The sequence below is a fragment of the Notamacropus eugenii genome, chromosome 1, assembly GCF_028372415.1.
Source record: "Notamacropus eugenii isolate mMacEug1 chromosome 1, mMacEug1.pri_v2, whole genome shotgun sequence".
Classification (NCBI taxonomy): domain Eukaryota; kingdom Metazoa; phylum Chordata; class Mammalia; order Diprotodontia; family Macropodidae; genus Notamacropus; species Notamacropus eugenii.
The window spans coordinates 348,816,799-348,836,999 of record NC_092872.1 but is presented as its reverse complement, the minus strand read 5'-3'; the positions used below and the strand labels follow the sequence as shown (position 1 = coordinate 348,836,999).

Sequence of the window (20,201 nt, the reverse complement as noted above, 5' to 3'; positions counted from 1 at the left end):
GCAGCTGGGGGGAGGGGGACAGGATTAGGGTAGCAAGGCAGATCTTGGTGAATTAAAACAAAATATATTTTAAAAAAGAAAGGAAACTTGGGAACTCTGACCAACACAAGGAACAACTATAATTCCTGAAGACAGGATAAAACATGCAGCCCACCTCCTGACAGAGAGATGATGGACTCAGTGCAGAACAAGAGGTGCTTTTTAAAAAAAGAAATGGCCAATGAGAAATTTTGTTTTGCTTGAGTTTTTTTCTTGTTTTCTCAATGGAAAATAAAATTTTTTTAAAAAGTGCAGGATATTGATAAACATAGTTGTATTGATTGGCTTTGATGGTTTTTTTGTCACAATTTGGGAGGGGTGTGTGGGAAAGAAATTAGTAGGACAATGCAAATAAAAGCATCAATAAACTTTTTTTTTCAGATAAACAGATTAAATTGTTATTTAGTGAAGAAGTTGGGAGAACTGTATGCATTCACTCAATGAAAGCAAAAGAAATAATCTTGTAATCCTGGATGACATAGTGAATGTTTATTTCCACTCCAACATTTATATGTCTCCTATATTAGCTAAAGAGTAAACTAAACAAATTATAAAACATATATATGTGTGCATATGGGGGGGAGAGAGAATTATGGGAAATGAAATTTGAGGGTTCATGGGGTTTTTTTTCTGTGTGGCCAGTTAAACATATTTTCTGAGAAATTTCTGTCCCTCCTCAAACCTTGAAGACCAAACCTTATTAGAAACTCAATTATTGAATCCTGGGGTAAATTCCATTACCAAGTTTTAAGCAAGTCAAGGTACTTACTGACATCACTCAGCTCCACTAGACTTAAAAATTTGAAAGTTCCAAAAGTTTTAATCATTTTATTTGAGGTAATTACAGTTAATCCACCAGATACATTACAAAACAAATGCTGAATTTGCAATGTATATACAGATCAAAGTTGTGAGAACCAGATAAACAAAAAAGGGATGATATCTTAATTGAACTGGAACACAATAATTTCCTTGTATATATATATGACTTTATTTCATCGTATGAATAAAAGCCTAAAAGTTAACATGGGAAATCCTTGCATTCTTCCATCATCAAATGTCCAAAATTTATAGTCGGCCTGATGTTTCACATTATGCATAATCCTAAGGTAAATCCTGTTAATGATGTCCATGAGCAGAAGCAGCTGAACCTGAACCTTTGGAAATAAAAATACAGTAGGAATTATACTATAATTTAGAAAATAACAAACAATAGACTGCAAGTTGCTAGTAAAGGAGACAGAGAAAAAACAGGAAATATAAATGTTAATTTCCTATTAGAAAAATCAAGTTTTATATTAATTTCAAAAATATTAAAAGTTTTTTTTCTAAAAACATCTTATTTCCATATACATTTACCTATGTGAGACAGCCAGGGTAATGAAATAGTCATAACTGTCACCAAAGTAAAACCACTTCAATTTATCTAGCTCCTCTGCAAAGTTTCCTTTTGCTATTAAAACAAACATTCTGTTCAGAGTTCAAATAATCATATCTTTTTTGGCTATTGGGAAATTACAATGGGAAAGAAGAAAATATTCAGAACCTGGCTCCAATAAAATGAGTGTAATTTCATCACCAAGTTTTGAATTAAATACACTTCATTATTTAAAAGTGATAGTATGATTTAACTACTGGTTTGTGACTGCCCTCTCAAACCCACCCTCACCTCCCCAACTGCTGTCAAGTTGTCAAACATTTTGGATACCACTCAAATTATTATATAACCTTCTTTGATAGTTTTTCAAAGAAAATGTTTAGGACAAAAAAACAGCAAAAATTGCTTTGAGAATACTACTTTACTGCAACTATGTGTATAACTCAAATATGATATTCTGAAATATTCCCTTTGCACTTTACATATTATTTTGAAAAGTTTTGCTTCTACAGTATTAAAAATGTTATTTTAAGAAAAGATCCAGAGTTTTTTCTGGTAGACTTAAATTTTTGTAATAACACAAGAACTTCTTACAAAAAAAAAAAAAAAAAAAAGAAAAGATCCATCCCTATCCCATTCCCTTCCCCAAAAGACTTACCTTTCAAAGCTTTGCTTTTTTTATCTAAAAATTAGAACAACATATTATTAGTCTCTGTTATAAGCTAATTTTTTTTATCCATTATATCCAATTAAGTAACAACATGTGACATAATTTAATGTCTCGGAAGATATACCACTCAAGAATTATTTTGAGTGATATCTAGTTGAGTTCTTCACTAACTAATGTAATACATAAAATTACTAGGTTTTCCAAAAGGGCTCCAAAACAGGAAAACCAGAAAAGCTATAAACAATGCTTTCCAAATTTTGTATTTTGAAAGGTTTATGTCTTCTTTATTCCCAATTAGCCATATCTAATAGTTTAAAGGTCCCAAAGCAAAATGTTTTCCAACACAATGTTTAAGACAGATACAGCTGTCCAGTATGCTAAAGATACCCCTATTTAATCTGAAACAAATTACTAAAATCAAGGTTTGTATGAGACTTAGTTATGCCAATCCCTGACTTCCCACAGGAACCCTTTTCCCCAAACCCTTTTCTCTTTCCCTTCCTATCTCTCAAGAACCAAACACAATGCAACTTACCAGCACTTCTGATTTTGTAAACAATCAATCCCATCACACCCATTCCTACCCAGATTTCCTGGTAAACCTGGGTATAGTAGGGCTTCAGTGGAGTCCAAATATTTTTAATGAAGCTCTGTAACATCTGAAAATTAACAGTAAATTTAGTGAATAGTAAATTTAGGCATTTCACACTACTAAAAATTCAGATTATTATTTGTTCAAAAATATTTATTGACCCTTCTAGGCTGTTTTTCCTCACCTCCCCCCCCCCCCCCCCCCCCATGCCATATTCTGACTTGTCTCCCTTCTGGGGTTCCAAATCCTTTCTGTTCTTTCATAAGATCGAGGTAGAGCTTTCCCTCTTTTATGGAAGTTTCCCTGCTCCCCCCCATTGTTCCCTCCTTTGAATCCTCAATAGCACTTTGTATCTCTATCATACATAGTGGTATTTAACATATGCAGTATTGCATTGTTGTTTCATAGAATCATACATATCATTCCAGAATCAGAAAGGACAGATCACTGAGGTAGTCTAAGTCTTAACTGGGGCATGAATCCTGCTTAAAATACTTTGGATTATGGTCTGACCAGGGAGAGTACAGGATGGACAGTAATGCATAACAGAAAGAGTCCTGGATTTGAAGTGAGGCAACTTGGATTCTCTACCCTGGTGATCTTTGTATGATCTACATCAAGTACCTTAACCTCTTCAGTTTCTTCATTTATAAAATGAAAGATGTAAAAAATCTCAGATCCATTTCCAATTCTAAATTCTATGATTACTTTCCTTGTTATGAAAATACTTTTACTAAGACAATCTAAAATTATAATACTTTTTTATTTGGGGAAAGTCAATTTATTGTCTAGTTTTTATTTAGGTTACACAATTCAGTTATTTTTGTGACTTGATAACTTTAATTAATACTTTTTGGAAGTGAGTTGATAGGAGAACTATCATAGATCAGAAACTCACAGAGTTATCTCAACTCATTACATGACCCTGGTCAAATCACTCCTCTCTGGGTCTTAGATGCCTCATCATAAATCAGGGGATTGGACAGATATGCCACTTTTGGTTCTAAAGTGCTGAGTGCCTCCTGTTTTCAGGCATGGGGTGAGGATAATAAACAAAGATATTCCCAGACCATCTCCATGCCATACAGCCTGTTCTCCATCTGCTTCAACCAAGAACCAGGAACTGGAGCTCCCACCCACAGGCCCCCAGGGTTCTGAGCACTTCGTGTTCTACTGCACCTTACTGGTCTTGGGCTTACCACAACTGCATGGCAATCCCCATGCCATCCTGCTAGGGGTGTAACTATCCCCTCTCCCCTTCTTACTCTAGCTCTGAGAAATAATCAAACCAACACTACCAGGGCTAGAAAAGACTAAACAATCATCTGCCCTCCGGCCTTCACTATTCCCAGTACAAAACCCTATTCTCTGACCACCATTTTCCTAGTGGTGTGAGTTTTTTTTTCCAATTACAAAGTAAGTTCCAACTTCCCTGTTTATATCTGTATCCTCAATTTAGCAAAGTTCCCTCACTATTAAGCTCTTCATATTTTTCCAATTTATATATTCATTCACACCAGTGAATATCAGGTCCTTTGAGACCTTTATTCAAATATTCTGTTCAGAGTTCAAACAATCAAAACTTTTTTGGCTGTTGGGAAATTACAATGGGAAAGATAGTCCACATAGTTTACCACTGAGATTCATTAAAGCAGCTCAACTCTAAAAATGCAAATAAACTCTCCATCTAGTGCCACTCATTTTAGTATTAATTACTTTCATCAGATTTCATGCTAACTTATAGTGCAGGTGCGGTAACTAGAGGGGTAATTTTCAAACACAAGGCATTTCCAGAAGAAAGACCAGGGGTAACTGAGGAGAGAAGAGAAAGCGGTGGCAGAAGGGGTGAGAGGGGAAGGTGTAACAGGCAGAAAGTGGCAAAAAGAAACAAAAATCTCTTTTCCTTTGAATTTCTAAATAAAGCTTCTTGTAATATTGAAAAACCCCACTTGGTGGGATATCAAAATCTACCCTTTATCCCAACTGCATTTTCTATTTATTAATATTTAGTACACTGCAGTAGTGTTGTGCAGTCTTAGACATCAAAACACCACTTCTCTTACATGCTGCTGATGACTATTATAGAATATAATGCAAATTCTCCCATTATCTTCTGCCTTTCATTATCAGGACAATAAAATGTACAATGTATAACAGAATGAACTCTCGATCTGGAGTTGGGAGACTCAGCTTCTAGTGTCCACCCAAAAGTCAGTGAGCTTCTTTAATCCTCAGTGGCCTAATCTGTAAAACAGAAATAACCACACCACCAGCCTTACTGTATGTGTGAGGAAAGTCTATTAGCCACTACTGCCAGACATCATCAGAAGGCTGGCCTACAGGTGAAGGTTTTTCAGCCACTGTCACTCACTACAATCCACTAAAGCATAAATAAAACAATTTATTAAGGAGTACCACAGTGAGGAAAATGGTGAACCCTTCAAACATGGTATTGCAGTTATTATGAGGCAGTGAAAAGACTTGTAAATAGAAGTCAGAAGACTGGTTTTAATGCCATTTCATTGTCTAACTTTAGGTAAGCCAGTCCCTCAGGCCCACAACCTAGGAGTCGTGTAGAATTCTTCACTATCTCTCCTCTGGACACACCTAGGCTCTGTGCCCCACCCCCAATATTCAAGCTGTGGCCAAGGCCTGTCCATTTCATCTTCACAGCATCTCTCCAATATGCCCACTTCTTTCCTCTGACAATGCCACCACTCTAGTGCAGGCCCTCATTGCCTCACACCTCAATTCCTGAAAGAGCCTAATGGTGGGTCAGCCTGCCTCAAGTGTTCCCAATACACTCTCCATCAGCCACTAAAAGTGATTTTCTTAAAGGACAAATCTGCTCATGTCACCTCCCTACTCAATAAATTCTGGTGGCTTCCTATTGTCTCCAAAAATGCTCCAAGTCCACCATAACCTAGCCCCTTCCTACTTTTCCTGTCTTCCTACACTGTACTCCCTGACACAAACTCTTAGATCCAGAGCCTCTGGTCTACTGGCTGTTCCATGAATCCTCCAGATCCCTCAGCTCTGAACATTCTCTCTGGCTCCCCAGCCATGCCTGGAATGCTCTCCCTCCTCCACTCTGATAACTGACCTCCCTGGCTTCTTTGAAGTCCCAACTAAAACCTCACCTCCAGTGTCTTCCCTCTTTTAATAATACAGCTTGTTTTGTATATATTTGTTTGTATGTTTGTATGTATATGTATATGTTTGCACCTCAAGTGCAAAATTCAGGGGTTGGACCTGATGATATGGAAATCCTTTCTAGTCCTAAATTTATGAATTAAATATTTGTCTTTAGGTGCCTTCAACAAAAAGATCAGGTAGTAAGGGATCTCTGGACCATAGATTAGACCTGGAAGGGATCATTTAGTCCAATCCCTTCATGTAAATAAAGCAACTGAGATACAAAGAAGAGATTTGCTCAAGGCCATACATTCATTCATTCGAGAAGAATTTCATAGAATCATAGATTCTGCTGGAAGTAAACCTCCCCCCTAGAAATTTTACAGATAAAGAAACTGAGACACAGAGAGATTAAGTGATTTGCCCAGGCCTTCCTAAGTTTACCAAATCTAGTGCTGGGAACTAGGGATGCAAAGACAAAACAAAAAGTAGTTCTTACTCTCAAAGAGGGTGTATTCTTGTATTCTATTGGAGAGATAAATTTACAAAATATAAGGCAGTTGAAGGAAGGAGATGATAACTACAGTGGGATCCAGAAAGGCTTTGTGGAAAAGGTGGCAGATACATGACACCTTAAAGGACTAGTGGACAGTAAATGGTAGGGAAAGGATTAAAACCCGAGTCTTCCAAACCAAAGGAGAAAGGCTGGGGAGTATTGAGATACTTTGATTGATTTAGATATTCCCTCTACTGCCATATGCTACAATTCATCGGATATCTCAACATTTATGATTCTTGAATATCTTTCCCTAAATCCAACTAGAAGTCTATTTTTAGTCAAAGCTGCTACAACATAGGCCTACCTCCTTTCCAGATCATAAATGTTTTTGAAGACATCTTATGTTGCTTCTCCACAAATGAAATAAAACATGTAAATTCTATGGACACACCCATTATTTTTATTAGGTGAAAGAGGTCAATGGCAGAATCAAAGAGTTAAGAGTTAGAAGGGATCTCCAAGGTCATGTAGTCCAACTCCCTCATTTTACAAAAGAGAAAACTGATGCCCAGTAAAGGCAAGAGCTTTGCCTATGGTTAGTTAAGCAGTAAGCTTCAGGGTGGGATCTGCACGCATTCCAGAGCCCATCTTTCTGCTCCACCAGAATGGGTGCCAGTTAATCACGTAAGAAGACCATGGCACACCAACATTACCACACTGCTCTTGAATTAATGGAATACTTATTATATTTTGAATAGCATGGATTGTAGTCCCAGGTCTCTCCAATTTCTGTGTAACCTTCAGGGCATGTCTCTGCCTCTGGACCTTCCATACCTTCTCTGTAAAAAGGAGAGGCTCAACTTTCAGTGTGGATAAATATGACCCCAAGGCCACTGTTTCAGGTTTGTTAAAGGTAGGGCCAAGGTGCCCCTCAGCTCTCCCTTTTTCCTCTCCTTTCTTTACCCTCCTTTTCCTCTTATCTCTGCTCACCTTCTTCCCAATTTCCTCCACATCTTGGCCCCCTTCCATCACCCATCACTTGCCTCACCTCCGGCTCACCTTGGTTCCCCTCCTTCCTATCCCGACTGCACAGAGCCCTATTCTTGCCCTCCTTCTCCCTGCTCGCCTTCTCTGCTCCTCCCTCCTCCTCTCTGGTCTCAGTGACCTTTATAGACCAAATCCTGTCTAGGACACTTAACAGCTGGGAGACCCGGGCAAGTCCCTTAATCTGCCTGTCTCCTTTTTCCTCCTCTGTAAGATAGGCACAATAGCGGGGCCTGCTTTCTAAGGCTGTGGTGAAGACCCAACGGGACAACACCGGTGATGACTATTAACACATCCCCCCTCCCCACACACGCCCAGGCCCTGAGACAGGCCTCCAGAAGCGCGCTCCGGCCCAGCGCCCTCCCCCGGGCGTGCAGGTCCCGGCCTCCCCCCTTCTGCCCTGCCCCCGAGCCCGGGGACGCAGGAGGACGCCCCCGTCCCGGACGCCTCGGGCCGCGCCGGCTCCGAGTCGGATCCTCTCTCACCGTGGCTGGCTTCTGCGCGCGGGAACCTGAGCCGGCAGCAGGGAACAGCGGAAGGCCAAACACTCGGAAAGGTGACCCCGAAAGCCGGGGCCTCGCGGGGAGTGTCGGGAAAAGCGGCCCACGGAGCGCCCAAAAAGGCGGGGCCTCGCCGTTTGCTCAGAGCGTCGGCCTCCCGCGACAGCGCCTCCAGGCGGCGCGCGCCGGCGCTGCAGGACTCGGGAGAGCCACTGTCCTGGGAGGAGGGATGGGCGGGCACAGCCGAGAGCCGGAGAGCGGGGCGGGGATGGGGGCGGGGGGAGGGGAAGAGGGGAGGTGGGCTACGTCACAGGCAGGATCTAGAAGCCGCGCGACCGCTACGTTCCTCGGCGCGCCCCCCGCCCTGGTCACCGCCCTGCCCCCCACGTCTCCTCCTCCCCGCCCCTCCCTTCTCTTTGACTTGTTCAGTCGTTTTTCGGTCGTGTCCGGTTCGTCCTAACTCCATTTGGAATATTCCTGGCAGAAATACTGGAGTGGTATTTTCCATTTCCTTCCTCAGCAAATTTTTACAGATGAGGAAACTGAGGCAAAGGATTGAGTGACTTGCCTAGGGTCTCACAACCTAGTCACCGTCTGAAGCCACCTTTGACTCCCGGGCGGGCGCTCCGCTCACTGCGCCATCTAGCGGCACTCTGGCTGCTTTGCATATAGCCATTTTACATTTATGCTAATAAGTCTTACGTATGTACGTGTGCTTCCGCGCTCTCCTCCCCTCTCACGTAAACTGTTTGCAGAAAAGAGATGTTTTTTTTCATTCTTTGCATTTGAGTTCCCAGAGCCTGGCACCATCCGGACCACATAAGCAGGAGATGAATAAGTACTAGAGGAGCCCTTTGGACTCTTCTGGTTATTGGGTTACGCTCTGCTCTGCTCTGATCTACTTACACCATGGAGGTAGCCAGGTGGCTCAGTGGATGGCGCACAAGGCTTGGAGTTCAAATGTAGCCTCAGAGACCTGGCAGCTGTGTGACCTTGGGCGAGTCATTCTGTTTGCCTTCATGGTTTGGAGCAAGGAATGGCCAATCCTTCTAGTATCTTTGCTACAAAAACCCCATGTGGTGTCACAAAGAAAAGACTGAGCAAGATACTATGTTGCACTCTTCTGTACTACGCCATATAAAACTATCCTATTGTATCAATCTCCTGATTGATCCTATAATCTGTATTTCTCCTGAGAGCTGAATTAGACGTTATAAAGAACTTGAACAATTCCACTACTGTATAAATCATTTGGGAAAATAGGCAGATAGGGAGTCTAACAAATTCCTTTTATGGTACAAATGTGGTTTTGGTACCTATACCAGGAAGACCAAAAACAGAGAAGGAAAACTATAGAGCAATTTACCAAATGAATATTGATGCAAACATTTTAAATAAAATAATAGCAGGGAGATTACAGCAATATATCACATAGATCATTATGACCAGGTGGGATTTATGCCAGGAATACAGAGCTGGTTCAATATTAGGAAAATGTCAGCATATTTGACCATATCTATAAAAAAAATCAACAAAAATCAAAAAATTATCTCAGTGGACACAGAAAAAATTTTTGATGAAAGATAACACATCCCTATTAAAATTGTATACTTCCTAGAAAACATAGGAATAAATAGAACTTTCCTTAAAATAATTAAGTAGTATCCATCTAAAACCATCACTAAGCATTATCTGTAATGGGGATAAGCTAGAAGCCCTTCCAGTGAGATCAGGGGTGAAACAAAGATGCCCATTATCACCACTATTGTTCTATATTATATTAGAAATGTTAGCTATAGCACTAAGAAAAGAAATAGAAATTGAAGGTTTTAGAACAGGCAATAAGGAAGCAAAACTAGCACTCTTTGTAGATGATATGATGGTATGTTTAGAGAAATAACTAAATACTAGTTGAAACGATTAATAACCAATAAAGTTGTAGGATATAAAATAAATCATATAAATCATAAATCATCAGCATTTCTATGTTACCCACAAAGTCCAGCAGAAAGAAATACACAGAGAAATTCCATTTTAAATAACCTTAGACTTTAAAATACTTGGGAGTCTACCTGCCAAGACAAACCTAGTAATTATATAACACTTTTCACACAAAGATCAAACAATTGGAGAAATATTAATTGTTCATGTGTAGGCAGAGCCAGTATAATAACAATGACAATTCTAAATTAATTTACTTATTCAATGCCATATTAATCAAACTACCAAAACTTATTTTGTAGAGCTAGAATAATAGTAACAAAATTCATCTGGAAGAACAAAAAGTCAAAAATATCAAGGGAATCAGTAAAAAAAAAAAAACCTAAAAACTGTGAAAGAAGGTGACCCGATCTCAAACTGTATTATAAAGTGATAATCATCAAAACAATCTGGTACTAGCCAAGAAACAGTGGTGGATAAGTGGAATAGATTAGGCACACAATAGTAAATGATCATAGTGATCCAGTGTTTGACAAACTCAAAGATCCAAGATTTTGGGACAGTAACTCAACATCTGACAAAAATTGCTGGAAAAATTGGAAAGCAGTTTGACAGGATCTAGGTATGCATCAGTATCTCACACAGAATACCAAGATAAGGTCAAAATGGGCTCTTGATTTAGACATAAAGGGTGACATTATAAGCAAATTAGGGGATCATGGAAAATTTTATCTGTCAGATCTATAGATAAGTGAAGAATTTATGATCAAACAAGAGAAGGATCACAGGATGTAAAATACAAAGAAAACCAATGCAGTCAAGAATAGAAGGAAAGCGGGGAGCTAGGGGGACAAATTTACAGAAAGTTTCTCTGATAAAGGTTTCATTTCTCAAATATGTGGAGAATTGAGTTAAATTTATAAGAATATGAGTCATTCTCCAATTGATAAATAATCAAAGGATATGAACATGTAGTTTTCAAAGAAATCAAAGCTTTCTGCAATCACATGAAAAAAAGCTCTCAATCACTACTGGTTAGGGAAATGTAAATTAAATCAACTTTGACATACCACCTCACACCTATCATTTTGGCTAATATGACAGAAAGGGAAATTGACAAATGTTGGAAGGGATATGGAAAAATTGGGACACTAATGAATTGTTAGTACAGTTGTGAACTTACCCAACTATTCAGGAGAACAATTTGGAACTCTGCCCAAAGGGCTATAAAGCGGCATACCCTTTGATCTAGCAATACCACTTTTAAACCTCTATCCCCCAGATATCATAAAAAAGGAAAGAGGACCCACATGAACCAAAATATTTATAGCAGCTCTTTTTGTGGTGACAAAGAATTGGAAATTGAGGGGATGCCCATCAATTGGGGAATGGCTGAACAAGTTGTAGGAATGTATTAGAATACTATTGTTCTATAAGAAAAGATAAGCAGGTGAATTTCAGAAAAACCTGGAAAGATTTTTATGAAGTCATGGAAAGTGAATTGAACAGAGCCAGGAGAATACTGTGCACAGGAACAGCAATATTGTACAATGATCAACTTTGAATGTCTTAGCCGTTCTCGGCAACACAAGGATCCAAGATAGTTCTGAAGGATCTTTGATGAAAAATGCTATCCATCTCCAGAGAAAGAACTGATGGAGTCTGAATGTAAATTGAAGCATACTTTTTTCACTTTCTTTCTTTTTCTTTTTTCTTTTTGTTAACATGGCTAACATGGAAATATTTTTGCATGATTTAACAGATATAATTGATATCACATTTCTTGCCTTCACACTGAGTGGGTGAGGAGTGGGAGGAAGAGAATTCAAAACTCAGTTTTTTAAATAAATAAAAATAAATAATTCAAACAATGAAATTCTGTTTTCTGACCATTAACTGCCATTCCATTTCTCTGTCTCAGTCCTTAACCTTCAATATTCTCTTGATATTCAGTTTCTCTGGATTCTTTTCTCTGTCCACATACCTGCCATTATCCTTGCTCTGGGCTAATTTTCTTTCCTTAAAATTCTTTTTAAAAAAATTTATTTATTTTTAGTTTTCAACATTCATTTCCTCAAGATTTTGAGTTCCAAATTTTCTCCCCATCTCTCCCCTCCCTTACCCTGAAACACTGCATTCTGATTACCCCTTCCCCCAATCTGCACTCCCTTCTATCACACCCCTCCCTTCCCTTATCCCCATCTTCTCTCTTTTCTTGTAGGACAAGATAGATTTCTATACCCCATTACCTGTATTTCTTATTTCCCAGTTGCATGCAAAAACAATTCTCAACATTCATTCCTTAAACTTTGAGATCCACCTTCTCTCCCTTTCTCCCTCCCCACCCATCCCCACTGAGAAGGCAAGCAATTCAATATAGGCTATATATGTGTAGTTTTGCTAAAGACTTCCATAATAGTCATGTTGTGAAAGACTAATTATATTTCCCTCCATCCTATCCTGCCTCCCATTTATTCCATTCTCTCTTTAGACCTTGTTCCTCCCCTAAAGTAATTACTTCTTATTATTCCCTCCTCCCATTTGCCCTCCCTTCTGTCATCCCCTCACAACCCGCTTATCCCCTTCTCCCCTACTTTCCACAGTAAGATAGATTTTCACACCAAATTGAGTGTGCATATTATTCCCTCCTTAAACCAAATGTGATGAGAGTAAACTCTCTTTTTTCTTCTCACCTCCCCCCTTTTCCCCTCCATTGAAAAAGCTTTCTCTGGCCCCTTTTATGAAAGATAATTTGCCCCATTCCATTTCTCCTTTTTTCCTCCCAATATATTCCTCTCTCACACCTTAATTTTATTTTTTAGATACCATCCCTTCCTATTCAACTCACCCTGTGCCTTTATATATATATATATATATATATATATATATATATATATATATATATATAATTATATATATAAAATCCCTCCTACTGAGAAAAGTTTCAAGAGTTACAAATATTATCTTTCCATGTAGGAATGTAAACAGTTCAACTTTAGTAAGTCCCTTATGATTTCTCTTTGTTGTTTACATTTTCATGTTTCTATTGATTCTTGTGTTTGAAAGTAAAATTTCTATTCAGCCCTGGTCTTTTCATCAAGAATGCTTGAAAGTCCTCTATTTCATTGAATAACCATTTTCTCCCCTGAAGTATTATACTCACTTTTGCTGGGTAGGTGATTCTTGGTTTTAATCCTAGTCCCTTTGACTTCTGGAATATCATGTTCCACACCCTTCGATCCTTTAATGTAGAAGCTACTAGATATTGTGTTATCCTGATTATATTTCCACAATACTCGAATTGTTTCTGTCTGACTGCTTGCAATATTTTCTCCTTGACCTGGGAACTCTGGAATTTGGCTACAATACTCCTAGGAGTTTTTCTTTTTGGACTTCATTCAGGAGGTGACTGGTAGATTCTTTCAATATTTATTTTACCCTCTGGTTCTAGAATATCAGGGCAGTTTTCCTTGATAGATGATGAAAGATGATGTCTAGTCCCTTTTTTGATCATGGCTTTCAGGTAGTCCCATAATTTTTAAATTATGGATCTATTTTCCAGGTCAGTTGCTTTTCCAATGAGATATTTCACATTATCTTCTATTTTTTCATTCTTTTGGTTTTGTTTTGTAATTTCTTGGTTTCTCACAAAGTCATTAACTTCCATCTGCTCCATTCTAGTTTTTAAAGAACTATTTTCTTCAGTGAGCTTTTGAACCTCCTTTTCCATTTGGCTAATTCTACTTTTTAAAGCATTCTTCTCCTCATTGACTGTTTGGGCCTCTCTTGCCATTTGAGTTAGTCTATTTTTAAAGGTGTTATTTTCTTCAGCATTTTTTGGGTCTCCTTTTAGCAAACTGTTGACTCACTTTTCATGCTTTTCTTGCATCTCTCTCATTTGTCTTCCCAATGTTTCCTCCACCTCTCTTACTTGATTTTCAAAATCCTTTTTGAGCTCTTCCATGGCCTGAGACCATTGCGTATTCATTTTGGAGGTTTTGGATGCAGAAACCTTGACTTTTATGTCTTCCTCTGATGGTAAGCATTGTTCTTCCTCATCTGACAGGATGGAAGAAAATAAATGCCTACCAAGAAAGTAACCTTCTATAGTCTTATTTTTTTCTCCTTTTTTGGGCATTTTCCCAGCCAGTTACTTGACTTTTGAGTCCTTTGTCAAGAGGAGGGTATACTCTGGAGACCTGTAAGTTCTCAGTTCCTCCATGGTGGCACAATTAAGGGAGAGGAGTTTACTCCTCTCCTGGCCTGTGCTCTGGTCTGGGAGCTACCAAATTTTTGTGCCCAGGATCTGCAAGTAGAATTCCCTTTCCAGAGCCTCCACCAGCTTCACCACGGACAGCACTCTTCCTCACTGCAGAACTGCCACTCAGGGCTGAGACTCAGATCAGCAGCTCAATTACCCCAGGGTCTTTAGGTTGAGGGCTCCAAAAATGGATGCTGCTGCTACTGCTGCCACATGGGGCCAGGGCTAGGGGAGGACCCTACTCCCTTCTCACCCAGGTGAAAAAGCTTTCTCACTGAGCTTTGAAGCTGTCTTTGGCATTTGTGGGTTGAGGGATCTGGGAATCCCAGCTGTGGTTGGGAATTCTGCCCCCAAGGCCTGCTCTAGTCCTGTTCCTGCTGGTGCTGTGCAGTAAGGCTGGGCTATGCTCTGCGGGCTGCGCTCCACTGTGTGCCCCATGTGATAGACCTTTCCTGTCAACCTTCCAAGCTGCCTTGGGCTGGAAATCTCTTTCACTCTGTCATTTTGTGGCTTCTGCTGCTCTAGAATTTGTTTAGAGTCATTTTTTACAGGTATTTTATGGGCTATGGGGGAAGAGCTTGAGTAGGTGCATCTTTCTACTCTGCCATCTTGGTTCTGCCCCATCTTTAAAAGTCTTGATCCTATTTAGTCAGTTCAGCTATACATTGCACTTAACCCTTGCATCCTTGACCCCTGCATCCTTGATCCCTTGATCTACCTCTGAACAAACCCAGCCAGTCTTCATCCTTGCTTAATCACCTCATGCCTACCTTCTTCAATTCTGCTCCTGTGCTGCAGAATGATTCTAGAGGAAATCACTTGGTCTTTTCAGCCTCTAAAATTCATATTACTTAATTTTTTAGGGACTGGCACTGCTACAGTTTTTACCTGACATTTTCCCTCTGGAGCTATAACTTTACCAAGACCTTTATATACTATCCTTTTGGATTGAATTTGTGCTTTTATTGTTATGGGGAGCTTCTGGTGTGGAAATTCTCTTTCCCAGTACAAGTCTGTACCCTTTCTGTAACTGACAGTCTTAGAAAGTTATCTGGGCACTGAGATTAAGTGACTTGCCTAGGATCAAAACAAACTCTTACTGAAAGTTACTCTAGACTCTCCAACAACCATTACTCAACCACCTTTCATCCTTTGAGGTTCACACTTTTCAAATTTATCACCCAATCCAGACCCTAGTGGAAATTATCTACACCTAGGATTTTCTCCCTCCTTCCTCAATGAATCCAGGACCTGGCTCATAGTCATTCCTCTACTCTCCAACTCCTGCCTTCAAATTAGAAGACTCTAAAATACATATTTATTGATATTCCATCAAAGGCATGGACAGCTAGGTGGTATAGTGGCTAGAGCACAAGGAGTGAAGTCAGAAAGAGTTCAGTTCAAATCCAACCTTATATACTCATTAACTTTGCAAATCTGGGCAAGTCATTTAGCCTCTGTTTACCTCAGTTTCCTCATCTGTAAGAAGAGGATGATGGTAGTACCTACTTCCCAGGGTTGTTGGGAGGATCAAATGATATAACAATTGTCAAATATTTAGCACAGAGCCTGGCACTTACTGCTATATGGATGGTAGCTATTATTATCATTATTATAATACACTAACTTCCCAGTTCCCCAATCTATGTTTGTCCCATGACCTCATTTTACATTCCACCTCCACTACAGACAGAGATGGCCATGCCCTTGCTATTGTCATCACTCACAAATGGACTATGATTATAAGCTTCTATCATTCCATCTTTCCCTGCTTCTCCCATTCCTAACCCCATTCTTAATCCTCACTTTGACCCCCAGTTCCCCCACTCCTTAGTTTTTTCCTCATGCCATTCCTCCTGAACAAGCTTCTCCCTTCCCTATCTAAATACATTGGTGAATCACTCCAATTCTACCCTCTTCTCTACGCTGGAATGTCTTTCCCCCTTTTCCTATGACCAATCTTGCCTTGTGCCAAACCTCAGCCTTAGATAATTACCGCCATACATGGTAGTCACTCTCACTCACATGCTTCTAAACAAAGCTGGAGAAAGTTACAAAATTCTGATGAGTAGGACAGCTACAAATTTATATCATGTGATCTTAACCTTGCCTTCATTGCAGGAAGGCTATCCTTTTACAACTTCCTAATAGATTCACTCTCCCACTCACCATAGTAGATATTCCAAACCTTTCCATCTCAAGATTCCTATGGCAGCACTCCCCCATGCTCTCAGCCAAACACCTCATCTCATACTTCACCAAAAAAATTGAGGCCATTTGTTAATAGGTTCTTCTTCCTTCTTTCACATCTCACATCACTTACATGTCTTCCATTATCCTCCTTGACCTCTCTACCCATCTCCGATGAAGAGGGGGCTCCTTCTCCTTGCCAAGGCAAAAATCCTTTTACAGATACAATTGATTACATTCTTTATTTCCTTTGCTATCAGATTGTCCTCCCTATCATCTCCACTCTCTCTAATTTTTTATCTCTGTCTATTCGATCATTCTCAGGCTCATATCTCCACCAACCTTAAAAAACACTCACTTGATTCTACTCTGTCCAATAGCTATATCTCTCCTCCCCCAGTGGCTGAACTCTTTGAGAAGGTGGTTTATGTCAGAGTTTCCACTCCTACTTCCTCTTTAAATCTCTTCTAAACTCTAGGCAGTCTGACTTCCTACCTCATTCATCAATTAACTGCTTTCTCAAAGTTATCAGTTGTCTCTTAAATGCTAAATCTCAAGGCCTTTTCTCAGTCCTCATCTTTCTTGTCCTCTCTGTAGCCTTTGACAGTAGTGATCACCCTTTTCTCCTGGATACTTTTTATTTTCTCCATTTTCCTGATACTGCACTCTTCTAGTTCTCCTCCTACCTGTCTAAACACTCCTGTGTCTCCTTTGGTGAATCTTCACTCAGGTCATGCCCACAAACCATGAGTATCCCCCAAGGTTCTATTTCTAGGACTTCCTCTCATCTCCCTCTAGACTCTTTCACTTAGTGATCTCATCAGCTTCAGTTGTCATTTCCATGTAGATCTCTAGCTCTAGCTCTCATAGCCTCCTACCAAGGCTCCATTCTCCAATCACCAGCTGCCTCCTGGACATCTCAAACTGGATGTCCTATAGGTATCCCTACAAACTCAACATGTCCAAAAACTCATCATCTTTCTACCAAAGGGAGTTGTTACTGTTGAGGGCATCACCATCTTTCTGGTCATCCAATATTGCAATCTCCTTGACTTCAATTCACATATCTGATCTGTTGTCTAGTTTATCATTTTTACCTTAAGGATGTCTTTAGTATATGCCCCCTTCTCTGTATTTCAGGAAACCTTGGCTTTTTGCTATTCATTAAACAAGAAACTCCATTTCTCCAATGTGCTTTTTCCCTTGGCTGTCCCCCATGCTCTCCCTCTCCCTCCTCACCTCTACTTTTTGGCTTCCTTAGAGACTCAACTTAGATTTCATCTTCTTCAAGAGGACTTTCCCACTCCTACCCTCTCAGCCTCAACTGCCAACTTCCCTCTGGGATTATTTCCCATTTACCCTGTGTAAATCTTGTTTGTACATAGTTATTTGCATATTGTCTCTCCTATTATAAATGAGCTTCTTGAGGGCAGAGATTGTGTTTTTACCTTTTCTGACACGTAGTAAGTGCTTAAGAAATGCTTATTGATTCATGATTGATTATGAGATCGCTAGGTGGTCCAGTGAATAGAGTGCTGGGTCTGGAGTCAGAAAGATTTTCTGCAAGTCAATTAATCTCTATCTGCTTCTGTCTACTCATCTGAAAAATGGGGGTGAAAATAGCACCTATTTCTCAGAGTTATTGTGAGGATAAAATGAGATAGTATTTGTGCTTTGCAAAACTTAAAACATTACATAAATGTCAGTTACTATTATTATTACTATTATATATCTGAGTTTGTGCTGAACCTGAGGCTAGCTTTCTATAATAACATATAATAATAGCTAGTGTTTGTTTTTGAGTTGCTTCAAACATGTCCCCATCTGGGGTTTTCTTGGCAAAAATACTGGAGTTGTTTACTTTTTCGGAAAACAGGGTTAAGTGACTTGCCCAGGGTCACATAGATAATAAGTGTTGGGGACCAGATTTGAACTTAGAAAGATGAGTTTTCCTAATTCTAAGCCCAGTCAGTGCTCTTAGCTGCCCATCTAATATGTACAGAATGCTTTAAGATTTGTGTAATGTTTTACGTATATGATCTCATTTGATCCTCAAAAGAATTCTATGAGGTAGGTGCTTTAATCACCCTCCTTTTTCAGATGAGGAAACTGATACTGAGAAAGGTTAAATGTCTTTTCCAGGGTCACACAGCTAATAATAAATGCGGGAAGGGTCTGGTCTGTGTTCTTCTTACTATAGTTCCAACCCTCTATCCACTGGGCTACCTAGTCTCCTGTTTCGGGCTAGGAATTTCATATTTTATTTCATTTAACTCTCCTAACAATTCTATGAATTAGATGGTACAATGTTATTTTCCACATTTCATAGATAAGAAAGTCGACTGAGAGAAATTGAGGGACTTATTCAAGGTCACATAGCTAGTAGGTGAGCTTAGCCCCAAACCCAGGGTTCTTCTAAAATTTTCCCTTATCTCATTTTACCTATCACCTTCTGCCCTGTTTGTATATAGATTGTAAGGGGCAGCTAGGTGGTACAGTGGATAGAGCACCAGTGCAGGAGTCAGGAGGACCTGAGTTTAAATCTCACCTCAGACACTTGACACTCACTAGCTGTGTGACCTTGGGCAAGTCACTTAACCCCAATTGCTTCAACCTGGGTCATCTCTAGTCATCCTGATGGATATCTGGTCACTGGATTCAGATGGTTTTGGAGGAGAAGTGAGGCTGGTGACCTGCACAGCCCTCCCTCACTCAAAACAAAGTCAAGTGCAAGTCATGTCATTATTTCTCTGATGGCATGGTCTTCTTAGGCAACGAAGGATGGACACACGTAGATTGTACTACTCACCCTTACCTCCACAGACTTCAAGCTTCTTGAAGGCAGGTACTGGGCTGTTTTTACTCTATATGTTCCCAATGTCCAGTACAGAGTTTTACACATATATAACTATTATTCCACTCCACTCTGGAAATAGTGTGTGAGATGATATTGTGCTTTGCAGACCTTAAAGTGTTATATAAAATGCGAGCCATTACTGTTGTTAGATGTCAGAGTCTAGACTTGAGCTCAGATCTTTCTGACCCTCAGACTAGCTTTCTATAATAATAACACTAAGCCTTTGCTGTTATCGAGTCATTTCAGTTGTGTCCAACTCTTTGTGACCCCAAAGATATTGGAGTGGTTTTGCCGTTTCCTTCTCCAGCTCATTTTACAGATGAGAAAAGTGAGGCAAACAGGTTAAGTGACTTGCCCAAGGTAACACAGCTAGTAAGTGCCTGAGACCTTATTGGAAACTTGGAAGATGAGTCTTTCTGACTCCAGGCCCAGCACTCCATGCACTATGGCCCCACCCAGCCACTACATAGTAGCTATTACTATTATTCACCTAACATTAAATAGCAAATACAGAGCTATGTGATAAACCTATAACCAATGAAAACGTAACTCAATACACAAAAATGGTAGCCTAAGGAATTTATTTTTAAGAATCTAGTACAATAGATGTGATTGTAAATAAATATCAGATGCAGAGAACTCAACTGCAGCAGGTCCCCTTGAGTGCTTCCAGATGAAAGATACAGACCACCTGCTATAGAGTCGCATGCCTACCACCATCTTTGTGCACATCTTGCAGCAAAGCCGCAACACAGTGTAAACCTCTCATGCCTTCAGATTTTATGTAGAAGAAGCCTAACTTCTCATATAATAATTAGTATTCACTGCTTCAGGTTCTTGAAGTAGTGATTGGTATGGATATTGCTAGCTGGATTCAGGATTGACTGAGAATTTTTTACCTTTATTTTACAAAACAACAAAAGACCTAGAACTGGTAGGTCTTCTTATTTACTTTACAAATCCAGAAAAACAGGAATCTCCCTTTCCTGGCATTGAAGGTGTTGACCTGAAAACTTTGAAAGAAAAGGCAACAGGCTAAATGCATACATTTTATGATTTAATTAATTAATTGATCAATTCCCTATTAAAGAAAAC

General features: G+C 39.6%; 1 protein-coding gene across 1 annotated transcript; it reads right to left on the bottom strand.

The window, feature by feature from the left end:
• Positions 1-839: 839 nt before the first annotated feature.
• ATP5MJ (ATP synthase membrane subunit j) lies at positions 840-7,961 on the bottom strand. The gene is made up of 4 exons (XM_072630075.1): positions 7,843-7,961; positions 2,623-2,746; positions 2,076-2,099; positions 840-1,196 (listed from the first exon to the last, which is right to left on the bottom strand). Exons 2-4 carry the CDS (start codon positions 2,744-2,746, stop codon positions 1,159-1,161), a joined length of 186 nt encoding a protein of 61 aa, XP_072486176.1. The 5' UTR covers positions 7,843-7,961; the 3' UTR covers positions 840-1,158.
• Between the last annotated feature and the right edge of the window lie 12,240 nt (positions 7,962-20,201).